A 24,985-nucleotide genomic window follows, 5' to 3' on the forward strand; every position below is an offset into this window, starting at 1 on the left:
GCCAGCGCAGGCGGCGGCGCAGCAGCACCTGGACTCGTCGAAGTGCTCGGCGATGAGCACCAGCTGGAATTGCCGCTCCACGTCGGCGATGCGCGCGCGCACGTAGGCCTCCTCCGCCGGCGCGTTGTGGTCGAAGCCGAAGTCGAACCACATGTTGTTCCGGGCGTACACGTTGCGCAGGCTGCGGCTGTTGTTGTAGAAGCGGCTTGGCCCTTCCAGGAAGGCATTCAGGCTGCTCACGTTGCGGAAGGCGGGCGCGAAGGTCTTGTAGTAGATGAAGGAGGACTCCAGCTGGAAGACGGGGTCTCGCAGGATGGAGAAGTAGAAGGTGTCGTTGGGCATGACCTTCTGCACCTGTTGGGAGACGGAACGCAGACGGCTGGAGAACGCGGGCTCACGAGGGAGGCGCGCTCTCCCCTCCCCCCTCCCCCCATGAGGCCCTACCGCCGGGTCATCGGTGCTCAGGTGTCTCCAGCAGAGGCCAAGGACGCCAAGAAGAAACTTCAGGAGGAGGAGCCCTGAGCAGAGCGGGAGGAGGGAGGAGGGAGAGAGGCAGCCCAGAGGCCTTAAAGGGTGGTAGGCTGCAGGCCACAGACGGCCACACGAAGGGCCATCCACAGGTCCCTGGGACGCGGGTCCCCCAACAGGTTTCACCTCCTGCCCGTCGGTCTGTGTCGTATCCATTTAACAGATAAGGAAACAGACCCAGAAAAGTCCAGTGACCTGCAAGGTCCACAAGGTGGGTCTGGATTCACCCTCCCCTGTACCCCCCACGGAGGTCCCCTATGTCATACCCTGCTGGAGCCCAGCGCCTGAGAGAGAGCAGCGAAGGTTTCCTCTCCCTGCCCCCCTCCTCCCAGCCCCCTTTCCAGCCCCTACCCTCTTCCCTCCTCCTCTCCCTGCAGCACCTTCCCTCCTACCCTCCTCCTTTCTGCCCCCCCGACCTCCCTCCTCTCTGTTATCCTCCCTTCCCCTCTCCTCCGTGTCCTCACCCCCTTCCTTTCTCCTCTCTTCCCTGGACCCCCTCCTCCCTAACCCACCCCATAGCACACGCAAGTTGCCTACTGCTGTCTGTCCCACCACCTCTCCACTTGTACCCAGACCAGGCCACCTTGCTTCCTGCTGGCCATTCTCCACAGAGCACTCAGAATGACCCTAAACACCTGTGCCAGGTCACACCATTCCTCACCCAAATTCCCTGCCCCCCATTTCCCTTTGGAAGGAAGGTCAAAGAAGCCCTAGGAGGACACTGCCTCTAAGCTGAGACCCAGCCAGTGCAGTAGCTCACACCTGTAATCTCAGCACTTTGGGAAGCCAAGGTGGGAGGATCACTTGAGGCTAGGAGTTTAGACCAGCCTCTGCAATATAGTGAGACCCTATCTCTACTAAAAAATAAAAAAAAAAATTAGCCAGGCATAGTGGTGCATGCCCGTAGTCCCAACTACTCAGGAGGCTGAGACAGGAGGATCACTTGAGCCCAGGAATTCAAGGCTGCAGTGAGCTATGATCACATCACTGCACTACAGCCTGGGTGACAGAGCAAGACCCTGTCTCTAAAAAAAAAAAGATAATAAATGGGCCAGGCATGGTGACTCCCACCTGTAATCCCCAGCACTTAGGGAGGCTGAGATGAGAGGATTGCCTGAGCCCATAAATAAAATAATAAACTGAGACCCAAATGACCTGGAAGAGGGTCTGCGAAGAGCATCCTCACCAAAGGGGAAAGACAGCAAGTGCAAAGATCCTGAGATGGGAAGAGCTGGGTGAGAGGGCTAGAGATGTCCTTGGCAGGGGCTGTGGAGCTGCCCATGTCTCATTCCAAGAGCACCCACAGGCTGAGTTTGACACTCAGCCTCTAATTCCAGCACTTTGGGAGACCAAGGCAAGTGGATTGCCTGAGCCTGTGGGTTCGAGACCAGCCCAGACAAGTTGGAGAGACCTCGTCTCTACAATAAATCAAAAAGTAGCCGGGTGCATTAGCGCGTGCCTGTAGTTCCCGCTACTTGGAAGGCTGAGGCGGAAGGATCGCCTGAGCCCCGCAGGTTGACACTGGGGTGGCCGTGAGCGTGCCACCACACTCTAGCCTGGGCGACAGAGTGAGACTCCAACCCCCCAAAAAAAGCACCCACAGGCAACTGGCAGCCTAGAATGTGGGGTTCTCCAGGCCTCCCCATCCCCTTGAGAAGTGCAGCTATGCCCCTGCATGCCCTAGCCCTGAGCCTGAGACCCCTTCTTTCCAACCTCTAGACTACAACCACCCCCAACCCCAAGGCCTCATGCACCATAGGCCTCCAGCCCCCTCTTCCCTGCTGAGGGCCAGGGCCGCACCTCAGGCAGGTTGAACCTCAGGTGGTTGCACATGATGTTGAAGTGCTGCTGCAGCTTGATGCCCTCCACATAGTGTGCCTGGAAAAACCAGGGGTAGCCCAGGTGGACCCTCTGGCCGGCGGGCAGAGCCGTGGACAGGTTGTGGGTCTCAGCGAATCGGTAGAGGATGTTGAGCACCGTGCTGCTGGCCGTCTTGTGTGTCTTGAGGAACATGACATTGGTGACTGGTGGCCCCTCAGCCTGGTGCCTGAGAAAGCTAGGAGGGAGGATGCAGGCCGTCGTCAGCGAGGGGTGCCATACCTGTCCCCACCCCACAGCATGACCTGCAGGCCAATGACCCCATCAAGACACCCCCCAACTCTGGGGTGGGGGCCCACTGAGCACCAACCCTGTACCCTAACCCTTGCTCTCACTACATGACCCCCAATCCAGCAAACCCCAATCTGGAGATCCCCCCAAACTGTCTCCTATCACAATGCTTTCCCCAGCCCTGTGCCCCCTGAGAACTAAAAATAAAATCCTGATCCTTCAAATACTGAACAGACACTCCCTTAGCCAAGGAGACCCCAGAGAAGCCTTAAAAGCTGAGTTCCCAGCCATGACAGGAGGGGAGATCAGACATGCTTTGAATACGCCCTCCCTTTGATGGTATAGACATAACTGACCAGTTAATATTAAAATAGAGACCATAAGACTGACAGACTCTGTGGCAATGAGATACCAAATTATAAACAGGATTGAAGGCCATGCCAAGCAAGGGTTAAGTCATGCACCCTTATGCTTAAAGAACTGTTCTAGCTGCCAGGAGGTTTGCTGTTATTTTTTCCACCTTTTTCTCTAGCAACTAAACAAGCACTGGCCTCAAGCAACACTAAAGCAGTTACAGCTCACCACCAGGCCAGACACTTACTGAAGGCCGCTTCCCCAACCATAACTGCAGCTTTGACTAAACAAGAAACTAACTTCCATAACTTCCTCCTGACAAGAGACTACCCACCATGGACTGGTTCTGGCCAGATTACAGAAGCTGCGCACTAAGTGCCCTTGTGTCCCTGCATCCACTTTTGACACGTAGGACCTAACTGTCATGCACTTAAATGTTAAGCCTCCACCCCAAGGTGAACATGAGACACCTATAACTCGCATGTGTGTTCTGTGTGCATGCATCAGGACCCCCTTTGTGAACATTTATAGTTCCTCCTGTGACCTGTTGAATGTGTATACATGGCCAACCTGTTTAGCATAAATACCTTTTCCACCCACCTCCCTCGAAGTACCTGCTTCTGGGTTCTGCTGGTGGCTTCACTTTCCAGTCTGCGAGATGGCCACCCTGCAGGTCTTAACCGTTTATAAGAAATATCTCCTCTCCAGATTCATAGATCTCATGATTTTTCAGTTGATACCCCCAATCCAGGAACCACCACCAACCCCAGTGCCATCACTATGCTTCCCACCCAAAAGGCTTTCTAACCCTGGGCCCCTGAAGGACCCACTGGGACAGACACAATTCCCCTAACAGTTGGGTATCCCTAAGGAGCTGTACCCTCTGTTCCCACCACATTACCCCAACCTTCTCTCTGGCTCCCAGAGCACCTCAGTCACATGTGCAGTGCTTCTTGGCTGACCATACCAAGCAAAGGAAGGACCCCCAAAGCTGAGAATGGTGGCCCAACATGGGGCCAGAGTAGATGCTGGGACCCACTCCGCAACCACGTCATGATGCCCACCAAGTGGGCCTGGAGCAGCTAGTACCCTCCCCGCCCCAGTGCCAGTTAGTGTGACCAGGATGGTGGGGGACAGGATCCCAAGGCCTGTGCCACCCAGGGCAATTGGAATAGATCTTGGGACCTGCCTGCAACAGCTTGGCCCAGAGGGTGTTGGTGCCCGCTTCCCTCCTATGGAGATCCAGCCAGCCAAAAGGGCTGTGAGGATGGGGGCAGCTTGGGAAACCCTCCCAGCAGTCTGGCTAAAGCCCTGGCCTAGGGGACAGTTGACTGTGAGGGGGGCAGGGATTGCCATTGCCACCCATGTAGAGTGAGGATGTGTCATCAGCAGGCAGGGTAGAGAGTCTCCAGGTGGGGACTGAGACTTTGAGAAAGGACAGCTCTAACCTTTTCCCTCCCTTCTCCACCCTGGGCCCAGCCCAGGCCAGCTGAGCCACCTCTGTTAAAGGGTGCCAGGAAGAGGCCTCCCAGAGGCTCCCCCGGAACCCCATCCCTGCTTCCCACACCCAGGTACTCTTTGTACACACCAGCCCTGCCCCCAGTCCAGGCCCAAATTCTCCTAAAGCCCTCCCCAGAAGCCTGGGTGGGCTTGTTGCCTACAGAAGACCCTGGGAGCCCCAGGACACTAATGGATCCCCACAAAGAAGTGCCCACCACCCCTCCTCTATCAAAAGGAAACTAAGGCCCAGTGGGGAGGCATGGCCTGCCACTGTCACTCATGGTGCTGGGGTGTCTGGGGACAGCCTCTCAGAGCTTGGGCACCCAGGGCAGGACTTACGGCATAAGCAGCTCGATGTCCATGTGCAGGAAACCAGCTAGCAGCAACACAGTCAGGGCCAGTAGGAAGAGGATGACCCGGAAGTACCTATGGACAGGGCATTCCCATCAGTGCCCTTCAGGGGCCATGCCAGCCCCACCCACCACATCCCCCCCATGCAGTCAAACCCAGGTTCTTGGGCCTCCCCTCATCTCTGTAACAATTCATCCTGAACACCTACTGGGTGCTGGCCCATGGAGATGAGGACAAGATCCAGGACAGGCATGAATCTGACTCTGCCTTGGCCACCCCCAAGGAGCCCTGGGTCCCAATGGTAGGAAATGGTCTTTAGAGATCACAGTCTGGGTGCTCACTGCCCTGAGAGGATCATACTTTCTGGGCCTTCCCAGTAGTCACAACTAGCAGCTAAATATATAAAGACAGAATCCCTTGCTGGTAGGAAATGGTCTTTAGGGACCATAATCGGGGGACTGGGGTGTTCACTGCTCTGAGAAGTTCATACTTTCTGGGCCTTCCCAGTAGTCAGAGTTAGGAGCTACATATAAAGACAGAAAAGCATATAAAGACAGAGTTTGTATAAAGACAGAATCCCTAGTGGGTCCACACTGATTTGTCCAACTCCAATTCAAGACTGTGGCTTTTAACTGAACCTCTTCCTACCACATCTTATCTCTTTTTTTCCATACCAACAGTGTGGGTCCCAAAGACACAGAAGATAATAGTGCTATAAAATCTCGTAATTATTCATGTGCTGCATCTGTACAGTACACACAGCACCTCAAACACCAGCAATGGCACTCCACAACCAGGGCTCTAGCATGCTTCCAGGCCCTGCAGAGGGGATGGGGCTTTCCCACCCTCTCTTCATCCTCACTCTACAGTACTTCTCTTCAGCATTCCCCACCAGTCCTTATGGCAAAACAGAAACTTAAAGAGGCTCCTGGTGGCTAAGGCCTCAGGAAGCACTGGAATCCCAACAGCCTGAAGATGGTCAGATATGACCGAATCAGCTAGCAACGGGCAGGCTGAAGCACAGGCAGGGGAGAAGAGCATGAAGGGAACCCAAGAGCAGAGGGGGTCGTGTGCTTCAGGGGGGATTTGGGTCCCAGCTGGAGATACCCACACCCCAGTGAGAAGGGACAAGTATTCCCAAGTGCCAAAAGAGGCACCATACTCAGATGTGTGGCTCCTGCTCTGCTGTTGAATCATACGTGCTGACTTCAAGATGACTTCACGAGACCCAAGAATAATGACTCGTTATATCCCTTTTACCAGGGTAGGGATGGGTAGTTTTATAGCCTCTCATAGTTAGAGTTTAACCCACTGATAAGGCCCACAAAGAACCTCACAAGGCTGGCGTCTCAGCTCTTGCTCTGGCCATCCACCATATTAAACTCCCTTCAAACACTCTGCACTTTCACAAGCCTCCTCACTGAGCTTAAAATAACTCTGGCACACACTGGCCATCTGTTTGAGATTTTGCTTTAACATTTACAATAACCCCCTTGGCCTTGAGGCAATAGGAATTTGTCTCAGTTCTTTGTAGCTGCCCCCTTAGAACAATGAAATCTCCCCACGTTTTCAAAAGACAAACTCTTTTTTGGCCAAAACACCTTCTGGTCCCAGTGCCTGCAGAGTAAGGTTGGGTGGTCAGTACTGGAGCAACTGGGGAAGGTGGTGGTCCTGGTGGTGAGCCCAGCTGCCGATGCTCTTGATCGACCCTGAGGACTGGGGTAGGGAGTTGCTTGGGAGGCTGTAAATGAGTGATGTGTTTGGTCAAACAAAGAGAAAGAGGTGGGGTGCTGGTGAGCCCCTCTCTGGTCTGTATCTGTCCTTACACACAAGAGTACACACAAGCATTCATTCTTTATGGAGAGCCCATGATTACACAACTGTGAATTTAGTAAAAACCACTGAATGGGTGGATTCTTTGGCATGTGAATTCCATCTCAGCAAGGCTGTTTAAAATAAAGAAATTATTTATTTATTTATTTATTTTTTTTTTTTTGAGTTGGAGTTTCACTCGGTCGCCCAGACTGGAGTGCAGTGGCCGCTCCCGGCCACCGCAGCCTCGACCTGCTGGGCTCCGGCGATCCTTCCGCCTCAGCTTTCCAGAAATAATTTATTTTTCTACCAGTAACTTTTAAGAGTTCAGCTGCTAAATAAAATTTGAAAGCGAATGATTATGGGGGAAAGTAAATATTACTAAAATGTATAAGCCATCTGACATTGCTTCTGAGCTTTTAGGGGCTTCCTAAAATCCTCAGGGACCTTCCCTCAAGCTAAAGTCTCTCTGTAGAGCTCCGAACTGGAGGTGATCAAGGCCAGGCCCTACTGCCTTTTCTCTGGAGATTACCCAGGGTTGCTCAGTGGATCCCAAAGAGACTCAAACCTCCTGCAGTTGGGACCTCGGAGCTTGGAGGTCCCTGCCCGACCTCCTACAGGTGGGACTGTTACCATTCTCAGAAATTTCCAGAGGATCTGGTTTTCTGGGCTCCATGCTGGTGACCAGAGGGTGATGGCTCTTGATCAGGTCAGGCTCTCAGGGGCCACAGTGATCAGGCCCCCATAAGCAGCCCCAGAAAACCCCTGTGGCTCTCAAGAGAAAAAGCAGAGAGGCCCAAGAGGTGCCAAATGTGACACTAGTCCAGTTCCTGTGGGGAAGCTTAAGACCTCCAGGCTGCAAGGCCTACACCCTGGTGAGTGCAACCAGGTGATCTGTGAGTGCTTATAAGTGGGCAGCTCCCAGGGCATTTGGGGAGGATTTCTGGGTAAGAGCCAATAAAAGACCTAAAAGTATGGGTAGTCAGGCATGGTGGCTCACATCTGTAATCCTAGCACTTTGGGTGACTGAGTCGAGAGGACTGCCTGAGCCCAGGAGTTTGAGACCAGCCTGGCCAACACAGTGAGACCTCATCTCTACAATAAATTAAAAAATTAACCGGATATGATAGCGTGCACCTGTAGTCCCAGCTACTAGGAAGGCTGAGGCAGGAGGATCACCTGAACCCAACATGTCATGGCTGTGGTAGTCATGAGCAGGCCACTCTGACTCAAAAATAATAAAAATAAAATAAAACTATGGGTAATAAAAGTCTTAAGACACTCCATCTCCAGCTCAGGGAACTTCTGGTTTTGGTAACCCTGATGACTATGAGGGAAATTCATGAGCGTTCTTAGCAAGATGGATTTTTATATCCAGGATTAAGTGCACGTGCACACCACACACACACACACACACACACACACACACACACACACACACACGAGCACCCTGCGGTTTCTTCTGACCAGTTCACTGGATATGGGCAAACCTATGGTCTCTGTGGTAGCAGGAAGGCCAAAACTACAAATATCCAGCCACCATTCAGTGGTCAGCCAATTTTAGTTGGAATTTAGTGCAGAGCTAGGAGGCCCCTGGGCCACACCGGGCTACCTTGCTTTCTGTTTCTCTGTCTCTCCTGTCTCTTCCTCTCTGTCTCTCCCTCTGTGCCTGTCTTTCCTCTCCCTATGAGTCTCTCTCCGTGTCTCTTTCTCTTTCTGCTTCTCTCTCTCTCTCTCTCTCTCTCTCTCTCTCGCTCGCTCTCCCTGTAGTCCCACAGAACTACACTCCACAGAAAGAAGAATAATGTACTAGAAAGGGTAATGTCCTTCCCCTCACAAGCATGCACACACATGCACACAATGACCAAGTGTTATAAAGCCCTCCATTCATCTTCTGGACCCAGCAACAGGATTTTCAGAAAAAAATCTCCCTTGGCTGATCCAGGCTCCCATCAGGGGCTTGTGCAGGATCCAAAGTCATCAGGTAGAGCTCCCCCAACCCCTGGGCCTTGCCTCACTGTTCACCTGTTTGTCAGCCCTCAGCTGGTCCTTGTTGAGCCCCCAAAGTGTGCCCAACAGGGCCCCTGGGCCACATGACAGGGAGTCATGGCAGAAGCACCAAGCCCTCCTGCATGTGAGATGGGAGCAGGATGGAGCCAGTGCCCAGGGCTCCTTCCCCCCGCCCAGAAGGCGGGCTGAGAGGGCTGACCCACAAGAACCAGCACCCCAGGACCCCCAGCTGGGCACCTTAAGGGCGAGTAGCAAGAAGTTGGTTAGAAGTGGGGAAGGAGGGGGATTCTGTCTGTTGGCCCCAGCTGGGTTTGCTCTCCTCCTGGGCCCAAATGCTGGTAATAAAATGTTTTAAATAAATCTCAAGTCCCTGGTCCAAAATCAAAAATGAATCCCACTCTGCCAGCCCCCTTTTCTTCAAGGATGACTTTAAGAACACATGGCATTGTGAATCATTTCCTGCCCATTGAGATGTATGTAAGCCTTTGTGGCCTTTTTATTATTTATTTTTGACTGGGGTCTCACTCTGTCACCCAGGCTAGAGTGCAGTGGCACGATCATGGCTCATCACAGCCTTGACCTCCTTGGTTCAGGCTATCCTTCTGCCTTAGCCTCCCAAGTATATAGGACTACAGGCTCACACCACCATGCCCAGCTAATTTTTTTATTTTTGTAGAGACAAGGTCTCACTATATTGCCCAGGCTGGTCTCAAACTCCTGGGCTCAAGCAGTCCTCATGCCTCAGCCTGTCAAATTGTTGGGATTACAGATGTGAGCCACCTACGAGCCGGGAGAGATGAACCTCCAATGCTTGCACATCTGGCTCCTTTTTAACCTTTTAAAAATCTAAACAAGACTCCTAGCAGCACAAGAGCTCAGGACTGTCCCTCAGGCCATCTCTGCAACATAAGCTAGAAGGTGGCAGCTCTGTATCTGGTTCCCCTGGAAAGGCAGGGGCCTCGGGTCAGCTGGCGCCTGGCCTCAAGTTATGTTTGTTTTTCCATTGGGGAAACCAATTAACTAACACACATACACCCTGCGGTCACTCCAATTGCCAGGTGAATCCAGGATGAGCTATGAGTTACAAGACGTGCTGTTGAGCCCTCTCACCAGAGGACTGGTTCTCTGAGAATGTGTGTGTGGTGGGTGCACCAACCAGGCCCCCCTGAGCTTCCTAGGCATGCACCTGCCTCCACCAAGGACAATTCCAGGTCCTTGTCCATTTCTGCCCAAAGAGGGAGGTCGCATTCTAGGTTCTTGCCTGGCTCCCAAGGCAGTCAGTGCCCGGGCCCTCAACCCTTCTCTCCCCCTCCCGTTTCACCACCCCCCTCAGCCTCCAAGTCTCCATATGGAGCCATCCGCTCACAGAACTCAGAGCCTGTCCACCACAACAGGGATGTAGGGCTCAGGGACCAAGCAGCCCACCCTTCCTCCGGCCAACTAAGACAGCCACAGAGGTCAGTGTCCCAGACTTCCGGAGAGCCAGTTGCCGCGGTCACCTGAGAAGACACAGCCTATCCTTACCAGCAGAGAAAGTTCTGCTGTTGAATCAGCCAGGGTCGTTTCTCTTCCAGGTTGGCTGGAGGATGAGGAGGGGTAGGAAGGCATTTGCCTCCTGGTCCTCCCTGCCATCCCAGGACAGCCCCCAAGGCTCCCCAGGTCCCCTCCCAATTATTGGGGCTACCACAGAGCCCCAGGTAAGCCTCCGGAGAGATGACCCTTTCCAGGAGAGGTGATGGCTTCAGGCCCAGTGCCAGCCCCCCTTACCCAGATCCCCAGGTGGCAGTCCCATGTGCCTGCCACCCCACCCCCACCCTGCCTCTACTTGGACAGTCCTGAAGGTGTGGGGGCTGCAGCCCTGCCTCTCAACCTAACATAACTCAGGGAGGGCCTGTGGTCTCTGTGTCGCCTCCAGAGGTTGAAGGAGAGGACCATCCTCTTCCTGTGGCCATACACTGTCTTGAGCCTCCATCCTTGGGGGGTCAGGGAGGCTGCTCCCACCAAGCAACCAATGGCCTATGGTACTGGAGAAAAGGAGAAACCTGCCACAGTACTTCCAATTCGGCTCTCCTGAAGTTTCTGAGGCTCTGAGAGCAGCTTCAGGGCTAACTGGCCCAAAAGAAATGCCAGGGAAGAGGCCAAGAACCCAGCTGGCCTTGGGTCAGAATGTACATCCCACATACCCTCACAGTACTTGAACCTCTGTCCTCTGAAGTTCTGGGCTGACACTCTCCTCCCAACCCTGATCCTTGACTGGGACAAGTTCCAGTCCAAGGTCCAGGAGAAAGGTCTCCAGGCCCTCCAGATTGTACTGACAGCCCAGCAGCCTCTGGCCATGGTGGTCACAGCAGCCACAGGGTCAGGCAGCCTGAGCCTCTGCACCCACCAGCATATGGAGACACACCTAGGGCCACCTAGAGACACAGGGGCTGCACCGCCAGTCAGTGACGGAGGAAGGGTGGACAGCTGCCCTAGACAACTGCCTGAGTCACACCCAAACAGCACATTCCAGAAGGCACAGCCTGGCAGATCCCCTGGGCACTGGGAAACATCTTCCTCAGCCTCTCTTTCCTTTCTAGGTGTCTCTTAGTAGTTGGTCCACTAAGAACTGGAAAACTCCAGGGGCGACCGTCCCCAGGCTTTGTGGCCTCCCACTGCGTCTCTCCAAGCAAAGTCCCCCACCCGCTAAAGAGACCTGGCCACACCCCAGGGGGCAACACCCCCAAGTCAAGGGTTACCCCAAAACTTGCAGTAGCTGAGAGCTCTGTGTCTTAACCATTGTAAGCCAGGAGACCTCTGTGGGTGTGAGCCAAGTGGCCACCCAGGGCCAGGAGCCCCAGGGGAGCTCCAGGACACAGGCTGATGGGCTCCTGTTCTCTCTGCCTGGCAGGACAGGTTTACAGTGGCTGGTGGCAAAGACGGGACCTCACTCATGTAGGCAAAGTCTCTCGTCTCTGCTCTAAGTGGCTTCTCGGACCACCCAGGGCGGCCAGATGCTCTTGCCCAGCCTTCCCACCCACTGCCATGCCCTCCGTCCTGAGAGCCGCCGGCTTGTTTGGCCCACCTATGAGCTGGGAGAGATGAGCCTCCAATGTTTGCACAATTCTAGGAAAAGAAACAAGAGGCTCAGGAAGGTCAGTGCTGTCCAGGGTTGTAGGGACTTGACTCGGGACCTCCCCCCCAGGGGTTCTGCACTGTACCTGTGTGCTAGAAGGAGCCTGAGACACCCGAGCCGTTCCCTCTGGCCTTTGAACATACAGCCCGCATGGCAACAGCAGCAAACCCATCCTGCCGGGCAGTGACACCAGAAGTCAAGGAGCCTGTGCCCTGGGATCCCAAGAGATTCTCAGCTGCAATGCTGCTCAGCTCGCACCCACAGAGGTTTGACTATGCACCCTGGATATGCATGGTCAGCCGAGTTCAGGGACCCAGGGCAGCCAAAGGGACTGGGCTTGGCCTCCAGCTAACTAAGCCAGCTGACCCAATAACCTCCCCGCCTCTTCTTCACAATGTGGTGACAATGTCCACCAGAGGGGACACCCAGGTGGTCCAGGCCTGGGGGGCTGACCCCTTGCCACTCAGCTGTGTGATGGGGATCACCTCTTCAGTACCCCAGGGCTGACCTGAGTCACTCCTTAGAGGAAGTTGATCGCATTCAGGACTGTAGGCGTCCTGGGAGGACAGTGGGCCCGGCCAGCGCAGGAGCAGCTCCAAACTGCCGTAGAATCTCCCAAAAAAGGACAGTGAGCCAGAGAAGTAATGTACAGAGCATGTCCAGCCACACCTGCTTCTCCCCTAAACCTACACAGGGAAGAGGAATTCAATCCCCTGTTTATAGAAGGGAAATCAGCACACCAGAGCTCAGCTTCATACCACTTGCTACCCAGGGCAGGTGGTACTGGGCGCCTCGACCCCTCAAGCACCCTAAAGTCTCATGAGACACTTAGACCTAACAAGTGCCAGGGGCGGCCGCCCCAGAGTGTTCTTATAAACTCCTTAGCCACAGGAACATGAACCATACATCCACGGCCCGGAGGTCCTAACCCCAGCAAGTCTTGCCTTCCCAGGTCTCAGCCCAGACCAAGCAGTCTCCAATTCCTGATTCTGGGTGCAGCCTTTTCCCTCGGCCCCATATCCCCCAAATACCCAGAACTAGTCCAGGGCCAGAGCAGGAGTAGGAGGGTGACTCCACGATCTGAAATGAAGCCAAAGGAGGTTGAATTTAGGGAGGTGTACATGGGGATAGCCCCCAAATCCAAAGTGACCTCCTTTTAAAGTCAAACAAAGCAACTCACTTCTGTCAGGCTCTCAGAACATCCAAGGATTAAGGCACTTTTGTCCACCCCTGAGGACCCAGCCACCCCCCACTCACCTCTGCGAGCCGCCTGACACGGATAACATCCTGGCCACAGGCCTCCAGTGATGTTATGGTCAGCTCAAGTGTCCCCGAGGTCCTGGTAGCTCAGGCCCCTGCCAGCTCCGGTCTCCCTAGGGTGCAGGCACCAGGCAGAGCGGGGCCGTAGTGCAGAGTGGATCTGCAGAAGCTCACCTGTCTGCTTAGATGGGAGGCCACTCCCTCTCCCTGGCACCTCCATCGGGAGTTTAACCATCTGTTCTCAGGCAGAACTGGCCCAGGGAGTACACTTTGATGAGTGTCCCTCCCTGTGCTCACCAGGCGGGTACCCTGCAAACTAAAAGGTCAGCAGTCCCAGGAGGACTTGCTCCCACCCGCTCATCCCACCCCACCTCAGGGCTCAATCCATCGGTGGGGGGCTTAGAGGGAGCTATGTCCACTCGGGACAGGCTTGGTGGGCCCAGGCTGACCAGTGAGGGCTTCTGGATCCAGAACTAAGCATGAGAGGCAAACAAACATTTTCGTCTCCATCTGTGTGTGAAATGAAGACGGAGAACAGCCGTCAGTTTCAAGGATGAACAGGGGAACATGTAGGATCGAATTCCAGAGGTTCCTCCTCCACCTCCTCCTTCTAAGCTTGCTTTATAGTAGATGAAAACCTGACTAGTTTTTAAAAATCTTGAGGTGGAAAATAATTTTTGAAAGAGAACACTGAAGTAGAAAATAAATACAAATATTAGTTTCAATTTTAATGCATGAAAGTTCATTTCTTGCCAGGCCTATAATCCTAACATTTTAAGAGGCCAAATCAGGAGGATCACTTAAGCCCAGGAGTTGGAGACCAGCCTGGGCAACATGTAATGAGATCTCGTCTCTACAAATACTACAAAAATTAGCCAGGCTTGATGGTGCATGCCTGTAGTGCCAGCTACTCATGAGGCTGAGGCAGAAGGATCTCCTGAGTCCAGGAGGTCAAGGCTACAGTGAAGCGGCGAGTCAGGATTGTGCCACTGTACTCCAGTCTGGCAACAGAGTGAGACCCTGTCTCAAAAAAAAAAACAAAAGAAAGAAAAGAAAAGAAAAAGAACATTCATTTCTTTCTTCAGGAAATAGATATAATTCTGGGACAAACCAGGAGAATGTCTGCAACATTTTGACCATGTATTAAGTCCATAGAGATGAAAGTTCCTTGCAAATCAATAAGAAAAAGACAAATGCCGCCACAGAACAACAGGCAACAAATTGTGACAGCCCCTCACCACACCCCGGCCAGCCCTGACATGGCGGCCTTGTCCTCCTCATGCACCCCGGGCATTGGTGCAGCTGGACATCCTCCCACAACATCCCACTCTGTCTGTGCCAACTGAGCCTCGATTCCCAGACTGGTTCCAGTCCATGGCAGCCTCCCTGCCCCTGTCAGTGACTGGCACCGAGTGGGTGCATGCCTCATTGTGGCCACAGGGGTAGAAAGAGCGGGGTAGACTGAGGGGCTCAGAGGAGAGTAACATGGACCTAGGCTCCTGGAGATGTGCAAGTCCAACTTCATCAGCATCAGAGACCCTGGGGACTGGCAGCCAAGAGACGCCCCTGCAGGGAGCTCCACACAGCCCCTCCCACTCAGGAACCAGCCCCAGGCATTGCCCAAGCACCAAGCTCCTGGCGAGAGACCCAGAAGTCTCCCTGCCTCCCTTTCCCTTTTACCTCCACTTGAACACAGCGGCCTGATGCCCCCAACCCTACCCTCTGAGTTCAGTGCAGACCCCTCTGTAGATGCCTAGAGTCCAGAGCCTGGGTCTGAGTGAGGGGGTCAGCGGAGCAGCTCTGCTGGTGATAAAAGCAGGCAGATGGGCATCAGGTGGCCTCGAGGGCCGGGCTGGGCAGCTCCTACTCAGACACGCCCTGTGCCCTCCACATTCCAGAGAAATCAGTGGGTGGGGGAAGACCTTGCTCCACCTTTAAAGGAGACTCTCCCTTGCTTTTTCCACCCAGTCTGAGCCTGACACCACAGGCTCAGCCCAGAAACAAAACAGATCATGGCTTGTAGTTTGCTGTACCAGAGCATCTCAGATCACCCCAGTCTGTAATGCATGGGCAGCAACTTGCCCAGGGACACATACCATGAGGGCCAGAACCTGGCCCCTCCCTTCCAGTTGAGGTCCCCAGATCCCCAGATCCCAAGTGACTTATGGGGACTGAGCAAGAAGAGTGACCCAGGAGCAGGGGGGAGGTCTCAGTCACTAGCCACCCAGCCTCACTGGGACAGAAGGGGACAATGCAGTATGGCATGGTGTAGTGGCTGGGTAGAGGACAGAGGCCTGGCTGGCCAGAGAGAAGTGGCTACCTGTGGCTGGTGTGGCCCTGCCTAGAGCCCCAGTGAGACAGATAATCTCCCAGCATCTAGCTACCCCCTAAGGAGCATTTGCTCTGGGCAGGCCCCAGGTAAATGGTGACTTAGGAATATCAATAAAATACAAACAATTGTCAGGGAAGACACAGCTACCCCTGCCTACAGAGCAGTGACCATGGATGCTGGCTGATGGTCCCTGTGGCCACCCCTGCTCTGACAGCCCACCAGCCACTTCAAGTAAGGGACAGTTTTGTTAATGAATAAAACAAACTCTGTAAAGCATTTAAAGAGTGACCTTGGCTTCATACATTTTTAAGGAAGTAGAAGTTACAGGCAAAGCATAAATCAATACTTGTGAGGTTTACATTGGTTGGGCCCAGAAAGGTGGGACATCTGCAAGTGAGGGCTTACAGATCAAAAGTGGATTTAAAGATTTTCTGTTTGGAAATCGATAGAAAAAGTTAAGATCTGCATAAAGAATTTGAAATCAATAAAAGAGATACTTGAGTTAAGATAATGGGGTTTTGGAAGCCAAGATTCTTGTTAAGTAGATAAAACCTCTAAGTAGCAGGCTTCAAAGAGAATAGGTGGTAAATGTCTTAAAAAGTGTCAGACGTGGCTGAGCGTGGTGGCTCAAGCCTGTAATCCCAGCACTTTAGGAGGTGGAAATGAGAGGATTGCCTGAGATCAGGGGTTCAAGACCAGCCTGGGCAACTTGGCAAGACCTTGTCTCTACAATAAATCAAAAAATTAGCTGGGTATAGTGGCATGCACCTGTACTTCCAGCTACTTGGAAGTTCCTTTGATATATTTTGATCTGCAAAGCTGTCTCTTGGAAAAATATACATCTATAGACAATCTCTTTTCCTAGGTAAAGTCTGATACTTTTTTAAATTTTTTTTTTCTTCTTGAGTTGAAGCCTCTCTGTCACCCAGGTTGAAATGCAGTGGCACAATCACGGCTCACGGCAGCCTTGACCTCCTAGGCTCAGGTGATTCTTCTGCCTCAGACTCCCAAGCAACTGGGACTAATTTTTTTTAATTTGTCTGTAGAGATGAGGTTCCACTATGTTGCCGAGGCTGACCTCAAACTCCTGGGCTCAAGCAATTCTCCTGTCTTGGCCTCCCAAAATGCTGAGATTATAGGCACTGGCCAAAAGAAACATATTTTGAGGTAAAGTATTTTTTGTTTTTGTTTGTTTGGGTTTTTTTTTGCATCAGAGTCTCACTGTCACCCAGGCTGGAGTGCAGTGGCACACTCATGGCCACTGCAGTCTCAACCTGCTAGGCCCAGGCAATTCTTCCACCTCAGCCTCCAAGTAGCTGGAACCACAGGCATGTGCCACCACGCCCCACTAATTTTTTGTTTATTGTAGAGACGAGGTCTCACCAAGTTGCCCTGGCTGGTCTTGGACACCTGGATTCAGGTCATCCTCTTGCCTCCTCCCAAAGTGCTGGGATTACAGGCATGAGCCACCATGCCCACATCCTCCTTTTCTATCATGGCCTAGAGTTAGTTCTTCAGCTTTCCCCTGACCCAGAGGGAGTCCATTCAGTCAGCTGTGTGACTTAAAATGTTATTTTGGGTTTACAACTCCATGTACCCAAGAATCTGCTTACACTCTGATTGGACATGCCCATGGGCCTGGGCGTGTGGCCTAGGTCCCATGGGGAGGGACTCATCTCTGTGGAGGAACATGAGGCCCGATTAGGCCAGGATCAACTGGGTAAACTGGGTAAATTATATTGAGGAAGGAAATCTCAAAATGAAATGACGACAAGAATTGTAAAAGCTGAATAGCCAGCTGTAAAACGTAACTGTAAAATTTGCTACTGATCCTGTGCCAAAGGTCAACTATTGCTGTTAAAGAGGCAAAATCCTACACTAGATCAGCCGCTTTACAAACCTCCAGCAATGCATGTAGTCAATTTGCAAAACCCATACCCTCTCCCACCAGGAAATTTCCCCAGCCCACACTGAATCCCGATACAGCTATATAAATTATTCTTCTTAGCCCTTGCCTCTTGGCAGACAGCAGACACTCTTACTGCTGTCCTGCCCATGGTGCCCCTCACAATGTATCTTCCCTTTAATAAATCTACCTTTCTTAATTTGTAACTGTCTTGGTGAATACTTTTACCCCCAAGACTCCAGCCTACCTAACACGCCATCCACAGTAGTCTCGGCTGGACCCAGGGCAGGCAGGGAGAAGAGCAGCCAGGGAGGCCAGCAGCAAAGATGTTCCCCTCTCCGATTGGAACTGCCTGGCCAACCTGAGGGCAAGCCCACAGCCACCTCAGGGCAGGAGTGACCTGGAGCAGAGCAAAGAGTCGCTTCTCAGCATCTGGGTTTCAGATCCCAGGTATGAGGTACAAAAAGGAAAGCTTCCTGCCCAGAGCAGGAGGTGAGGCCTGACCATCAGCCAAGGGATGGCAGGATCCATGGCCTGAGGGGCTCCCATTCAGAGACTCCTTCTACCCCATCTGTCATCAGCCCAGGCTCAGCAGGAGAACCTCCACCAGCTGACCACTCGCCAGTATCCACAGAGGGCCTGAGCCTGCAACCCCCTGGCCCTGTGCTTTGAAGAGTACCCTACTTCCTGGTCTCTGTTTTCCAGAGTCAAGGAGTGAATGCTTGCTGCTAGGAAGAACAGACTTCATGCCTCTTGCTGGTACCTCAAACATCCCTGGCCATCCTGCACCCTATCACCCTTCCTGTCCCCAGGGCCCCAAGACTACAGAATCCGGAGGGTGGTTCCAGGTGTCTGACTGCCCAGAAACAAAGAGAGCATCACTAACTCCTGGCACTGTCCCACAGAGCACCTATTTGCACGCCAGCTGGCACACGGCCACTGGGGAAACAGGCAAGGCAGGAGCTAGCAAGGCCAACCACAGACCTGCCCACAGGCACCCGAAGAACATGAGCCAACCTGGACTTTGGCCCTCCCCAGGCCACAACTGGGCACATCCAAGAAGCTCCCCCTCACCTGTCCATAGTACCAGACACTGTTCTAGAAACTTCACAGTGACTCTGGTTCTCCCTGCAGGGCAAGTGGAAAGATAGGGCCAAGGTTTCTTACTTGAGGGTGGGGCGGGGCAGAGTCCACAAGCGTAAAGCTGTCAGGGGCTTGACCTCTCTCCCTGGGCTCTGAGCCTCTGCTGGGCCCTGTCCTGTTCTCCTTAGAACCCCCAAATCCAAGAGGGGTACATATGCCCTGCTGGCCTCCTTGGTTGCTCTTCTTCCCTGCCCACCTTGGGTCAGGCTGAGACTGTCATATATGGCAGGTTAGGTAGGCCGGAGTCTCGGGGGTGAAAGTATTCACCAAGACAGTTATGAAGGGGCAGTCCTGGGGGGAGCACTGCCAAGTATCTGCCTCTGCCCAGGGTGGGGATGGGCAGAGGCATTGGCAGGAGTCTGACGGGATCCCAGAGTGAGGAGGCTGTCCTAGAGCCTCGACTGGGGGCAGACTCCCTCCTCAGTTTCTCACCTGTGAGCCCAAGGAAAAGGAACTGGGCAGACTCAGGTCTGGGATAGCCCACCAGGAGGGACCTAGCCTACTGCCCAGGTGTCAGTGTTACCCAGTGTAACGCCTGAGTGACCTAGCTGAATTTCTCCCCTAAACTAATCCTGCTTATCTTTAAGACAAAAAGGCCAGGCATGGTGGCTCTTGCCTGTAATCCTAGCACTTTGGGAGGCAGTGGCAAGAGGATTGCCTGAGCCCACGGGATCGTGACCAACCTGGGCAACATGGCGAGACCTCGACTCTACAGTGAATCAAAAAATTAGCAGGTGTGTTGGCGCTTGCCTGTACTTCCAGCTACTTGGAAGGCTGAGGCAGAAGGATTACCTGAGCCCAGCAGGTCAAGGCTGTCGTGGGCATGAGCGTGCCCCTGCACTCCAGCATGGGCAACATAGTGAGACTCTGACTCGGAAAGAAAAAAAGAAACCAAAAGGCCTGCAGACAGAAGTCCCTCTCCTGACCAAACCAGCTAAACTGGTGGGATCCAAGATAGCAACCCACTTAACCTCTGAAGAACCCCAACCTCGTTATAACAAGCTTCTCATTCAAGATGACCATACCCCCTCAGCAGCCGTGACAGGAAGGTCCAAAACATAAGAGAAAAGGAACTTAATTCAAATTTTGGGAAATTTCTGCCCATTCCCAGAAAAGACATGAATATTCCTCCCTCACTTTTAATGTTCAACTTCTTTATTAAGGAAACCCTATTTTTTTTTTTTTTTGAGTTGGAGTCTCACTCTGTTGCCCAGGCTGGAGTGCAGTGGTATGCTCATAGTCTTCCACCTCAGTTTTCCAAGTAGCCAGAACTATAGATGCGCATTACCACACCTGGCTAATTATTGATTTTTTTGTAGAGATGAGGTCTTGCCAAGTTACCTGGGCTGGTCTCCAGCCCGTGGGCTCAGGCAATCCACTCACCTCAGCCTCCCAAAGGCATGAGATTACAGGCTGAGCCACCCGAGCCCGGCGGAAACCCTATATTTTAACCCCCTCACCTCCCACCCGGTGAGAAGTTGTGAACTAATGTTTCTGCTTCTTCATTTTATGGCCATAAAATTAAAGCCTGCCCTGTTTGACCTCCACTTTTGGTCTCATATATTGGCTTCGCAACACTGGACAGGAAAGAACCCTATTTGGGGATAAAGTCAACTTTTGTTTACATCAGGAAAGCTCTTCCGCAATAACTCTTTCAGGGCTGCTCCTGACACAGAACTCAGATTTCCCATCCAGCGAGAGCCCCCAAGCCCACCCACCCAGGGCAGCACAGCATTTTAGGGTCTATTTGCTCTCAGCTTCCCTGAGCAGCTCCTGAGGTAGGAGATTCTGTTTTTAATTTCTGTGCATCATCTGGGGGCACAGCTGCTGGCCAGGTGGCTTCAAGACCGCAGATGGCTGGGGACACTCTAGGAGATCCAGGCTGAGGGAGGGGACGTCTCAGGTCATAGGCACCCAGAGGCAGCAAGATGGGGACCCAAACCCCAAAAACCCAGCAGAGCGGCTGGCGTAAGGTGGCATCCCCTGTCAGTGGGAGGGACAGAGCATCATCGGTCAGCAGGGTCTCTACTGTCAGGAGTCACCTCTGCTCCACACGGCTAGGGTCCTGACGAATGTCCTCAGGGTCCTGCAGGACCACAGGACCCTCAAATTCTTCCACTGAGCCCTCTGAGTCCACAACCATCTGACACCCCAGAGTCCTGACCACCCAAGGGCCGGGGCCATCCTTCTGCTTGTAGGAAATGGGCTCTCCCAGAGGCTACCCTCCCCCTGCCATCCTGGGGTTGGCTGAGACCACCATGCCTGCACCTTCTTCTCTCCCCCATCGGGGCAGTGCCGGCCCCCGGCTGGAGCTTCCTCCCGCCCAAAGGACAGGACCACCACCCTTCCTCACCACTCCCGGGGATCTCTTCTTCAGCCTCAGCCCTAGCAGCCCCTCTATTATGTAACATCTTCTCATGTTGCAGCAGCTTAGAGGTCTTAAGATGAAAATCCCCACCTTCTCCTAATCCTAACACAATGAATGGCCATCCCTCACCACCTCCCTCTCAGGTGCGGGCTGGAGCTGCTAGAGGATATTCAGGTCCATGTGACTTCCCACCAGTCACCAGTTGGCTTGCTTTTCTTTTCATCGCTAATGTGCCTGTGGCTGCAGGCATTCTCAGAACCTCTGGATGAGGAGGTTTGAACAGTATGGAAATCATCTCTTGTCTTTGACACATGCCTGACCAGGGACACCAAGTCTGTCATGTGGCCGCTAGGAGAGGTGTCTCCATGGGGCACTGAAACAGGCGGACTGCTCCTTGGCGTTTTCCAGTCTAAAATTACTTTTATCTGTGTCAACCAGCCGATTCTGCAAGGCACATAGTCTATCCTGACATGACAGGGTTTTGTCAAATTTTCCTACTGGTTCTAACAGGTTTTTCTAGATATGTGAAAACTCCCAGCATCCCAGTTATCTCGGATATGGGTTCATCATCGCAAACATGAGCTTGGTTCAGTTAGGTGTCTTGTGGGCACTGTTTGCCTGGTTGTGCTGTATTTCACCATTTGCTGTTATTTACAAGGTTTAAAGAACACTCCTTCCCTCAGGCAGCAGGGACAGTAGAAAAGACAGCTGGCAGCCGGTTCGAAACCTGCCTGGGCAGCGAGACCTCATCTCTACAATAAATCAAAAAATCAGCCAGGCATGGTAGCGCACGCCTGTAGTTCCCACCACTTGGAAGGCTGAGGCGGAAGGATCGCCGGACACCAGCAGGTCGAGGCTGTGGTGGCCGGGAGCGGCCACTGCACTCCAGTCTGGGCGACAGAATGAGACTCCAACTCAAAAAAGAAAAAAAAAGAAAAGACAGCTGGCCCCCTGGCCTCTGAGTTCCACAAACAAGTGCCCACAGCCAGCAGGACGTGCCTGGCACCCATCTGTTCCTGGGCCCAACGGTGAGCCCAGCCTCTTCCTCCTCCAACACCCCTGGGACCACATCCTCTTGCGCAATCCATGTCCCCAGAGGTCTGGCAGCAGGTGGTGAGAATGCAGAGGTCCTGTTCTCCCAGGGTCCAGCAGGCACTAGAGGTACAAATTTGCCCTCCACTCTGCAGGTACCCACCCACTGATGCTCTCCCACGGGGGAGGCAGGCCCCTGCAGCCCTACAGCCCGTGCCAAGTCAGGAACTCTGTGGGAAGCCCATGGCCCTAGGCTTTGCTCTGTCACCCACTGGCCTCTCCTGGTAACAGGAGTCAGCATGGAGACTCTGGCCAGGGCCCGCTAGGGAGGGCGGTGGATCCTGGGTCTGAGAATCCACATGCTGGTAGGATGTGGGGTTGTGCAGCCAGAATAGGCAGAAGCAGAACCACTCTGAGCTGGGCCAGCAGTGGCCACCTCGGGGCACAGCCAGGTGGGGGACTAGCCAGGGTCAGCAGGGTCAGTGTGTCCTACTCTGACCTGCAGCCTGCCCAAACTCCCGCCCAATGGGGACCACGTGTGTAGGGGCAGAGCCAGAGAAGAAACAGGGGAAAGGGGATGGTACCCAAACATTGGTCTGGGGCTGAGACCAGGAGACGTCTCCTGGCCTCAGAGGGCAGAGGTACACACTGCAGGGCTTGTGTCAGGCACCCAAGGGGTCTGCTGTGTACAGTGGACACTGCAAGGCTGCCCACAGACACCCAGCCAAGGGATGGCATAAGAGTGGCCAGGCCTCAGGGGACAGAGCCAGCCTTCCACCAGGCCAGCAAGGCCGGAGGGCCCTGGGAACCCCCACAGCAGCCCTGCAGCAAGAAGTAGCCCAGGAGTTGTGACACATCTGCCTTGCTGGGGCAGCACCAGGGGCCTGACATTTACCCTGACTCATGACTTAAAATCATGCTGGGCCAAGCCCCCCATGATTTGGTCTGTCCACAGAGGACCCAGGCTGGGCGGGTAGGCTTTGTAAGCAAGCAGGGCAGGGTGTGTTTCCTGCTCCGAGCAGGTTCCCAAGCACCTGACGCCCCTGAGACAGGAGAGGGGGCCCGTGGATCCGCCTCAGTCAGGCTCAGCAACCAAGAGCCTCCAGGGCCACACAGATGCCCACCCCATGCTTAGGGCTCCCCTGTCCAGCCAGCAAGAGCTTGGTTACCACCAGGTCAGTGGATGGGGATGGGGGATGGCCACCCCGACAGCCACACAGGGTCAGGTCCCGGGTCACATTGATGGCCCCAACAGAATGGGACACAAGGGCACTTCATGATGGGCTTTCACAAGACGATTTTTCTAGTAACAGAAGCAAGGAGAAGGTTTGATCAATTCATTTTTACTGGAAATTTATGACAGCCAGAAAGAAGAAACGTGTCCAACCTCCCAGACCATGTCTCAACAGTCTGCCTCTCACCCAGGGGCCATGGGTCCATCAGGGCAATCTAGGTCTGGGCCCTACGAGCAGAAGCACTCCTTGCAGTAGTGGCATGTCTGTGTTGGAGCTTCTCGCTCACAGGACCACAGACACTCCTGCAGAAGCAAAAATGATACATTCCTGTCACCCAAACATGCCCCCCAATCACCATTCCTCAAACATCCACAGTCTGTCAGAACTGGCTCCATTCATCAGAGCCTCAGCTCTGGGTCATCTTGGTAACTCAAGGTCATGGCCACAAGGAGTCCATCAGTTCTGCCCGCAGCAGGGACACATACTGTAGGGGACTCAGCAGCAAACAGGTAGAGAAACCACTAGGGCCCCCTCCTGAGGGCTGGAGCAAGCAAGGCAGAACCCAGGGGACATCCCAGGAGGCCAGACCTGGCCTGTTTCTGAGTGGGCAAAGCTGCTCCCACTCTGGCCTGTCCAGGAAGGCCAGCAAGAGGCACTACCCCTGCCCTACAGAGGAGACAGGAGGAACCAGGAAGGGACCAACAGCTTGCCCCAGCTCTGCTGAAGGCTCCTCTGCCCGAAAGTCTGTGTCCTGCAGGCTCCTGGGCCCCTGACCCAGTGACCAGGTCATCTTGCCTCCTGCTGGCTCAGAGGCCTTTGTCCACACTTCAGCCCTGCATGTCCATCCCAAACCAACAACATGGATGACCAAGGCTGGACCAAGGCCCCTGCCCCATCCACTCACTGAGCCTGACAGGCACTGGCCGAAGCGGGAGCAGACGTCCATCAAGCCTGACTGGGCAGCGTCTTGTAAGGATTCAGGATGCCCTTGGGGTCCAGCAGAGCCTTGAGCTGATGCATGAGTTGCAAGGCCGCGGGAAGCTTGCTGTAGCCAACCACATTCCTCTTCTTGAAGCCAACACCATGCTCAGCACTGACACTGCCCCGCTGCTTAGCCGTCCATTCATACACGTGGGGCTCCAGGGTGTCCAGAAGTGACGTGCTAAAGGCCTCTGCCGTCACGTTGAGGTGCAGGTTGCCATCCCCTGGAGGGACAAAGGACACAGGTCAGGCCTCCCAGGACCCCTCCGCTCCCTAAACAGCCCCTCCCCAAGATCCCCTCTCAGACAACTCCCCAAGTTACCCCAGTCGAGCCCCATCCTCATGCTGCCTGCCCTGGATGTGTCGCCCTCTCCTCAGGGGTCACTGTTCCCTTGGCTTCTCTCTCCAAATTCTCCTCTGACCTACCCTCACCATCTCGGGCTCCCTCCACCCCCATCAGCCCAGTTGAAAGTGACCACTGGAATGACCACCTACCCTCCTGCTGCTGCCTCTGTCCTCACATGGGAGAGCTCCAGGCTAAGTCTCCAAGGCTGCACCCCAGGGCCTGACCACAATGAGGGGTCTTCAAGTGACTCCAGCTGGACGCCCCCAGCCCATGGACACCTCCCTGGGGCCCCCCAGCCAGCACCCACCACAAAGTCTTGGCTCCCCAACCACCTCCTCTATGGCCTACTCACCCCACACTGAGGCCACAGAGATTTGGCTCTTGAGAACGATCCAAACATTTTGGCCCTGGCCTGGCCCATGGCCCATGTGTACCTCCTTGTCTTGACCTCAGAGGTCAAAGTAGATGGGCACCAGGTGAAGGAGCTGACCAGAGCCAAAGTCAGGGCCAAGTAAGAACCCCATACAGCTTCCAGGCCAGCAAGAGCTCAAGGGCTGCACAGACATGAAAAGCGGGGGGGGGGGGGGGGGGGGTTTTTTTTTT

The 24,985-nt window shown here is 53.8% G+C and overlaps 2 protein-coding genes across 3 annotated transcripts in view; both read right to left on the reverse strand.

The window, feature by feature from the left end:
- Positions 1-20,563, reverse strand: part of GAL3ST2 (galactose-3-O-sulfotransferase 2) — a 20,975-nt gene extending 412 nt beyond the window's left edge. Inside the window, 6 exon segments of the mRNA XM_021708471.1 lie at position 1; positions 4-30; positions 33-354; positions 2,329-2,584; positions 4,831-4,917; positions 20,463-20,563. The exon segment at position 1 is cut by the window's left edge and continues 412 nt beyond it. Of these exon segments, the coding sequence (XP_021564146.1) occupies position 1; positions 4-30; positions 33-354; positions 2,329-2,584; positions 4,831-4,917; positions 20,463-20,563 (794 nt within the window).
- A 2,579-nt stretch (positions 20,564-23,142) lies between these two features.
- Positions 23,143-24,985, reverse strand: part of D2HGDH (D-2-hydroxyglutarate dehydrogenase) — a 33,244-nt gene continuing 31,401 nt past the window's right edge. Inside the window, exons 9-10 of one of the 2 annotated variants that reach the window (XM_008049832.1) lie at positions 23,960-24,260; positions 23,143-23,357 (exon numbers count right to left, since the gene is read on the reverse strand). In XM_008049832.1, coding sequence (XP_008048023.1) covers positions 24,001-24,260 — 260 coding nt within the window. In that variant the 3' untranslated portion in view covers positions 23,143-23,357; positions 23,960-24,000. Of the gene's footprint in view, positions 24,261-24,985 lie in introns of both variants that reach the window. The other variant, XM_021708469.1, reaches the window with a different exon arrangement.

This window comes from Carlito syrichta, unplaced genomic scaffold (assembly GCF_000164805.1).
Source record: "Carlito syrichta isolate Samal-C Ts95f unplaced genomic scaffold, Tarsius_syrichta-2.0.1 Scaffold138451, whole genome shotgun sequence".
In the NCBI taxonomy this organism is placed as follows: domain Eukaryota; kingdom Metazoa; phylum Chordata; class Mammalia; order Primates; family Tarsiidae; genus Carlito; species Carlito syrichta.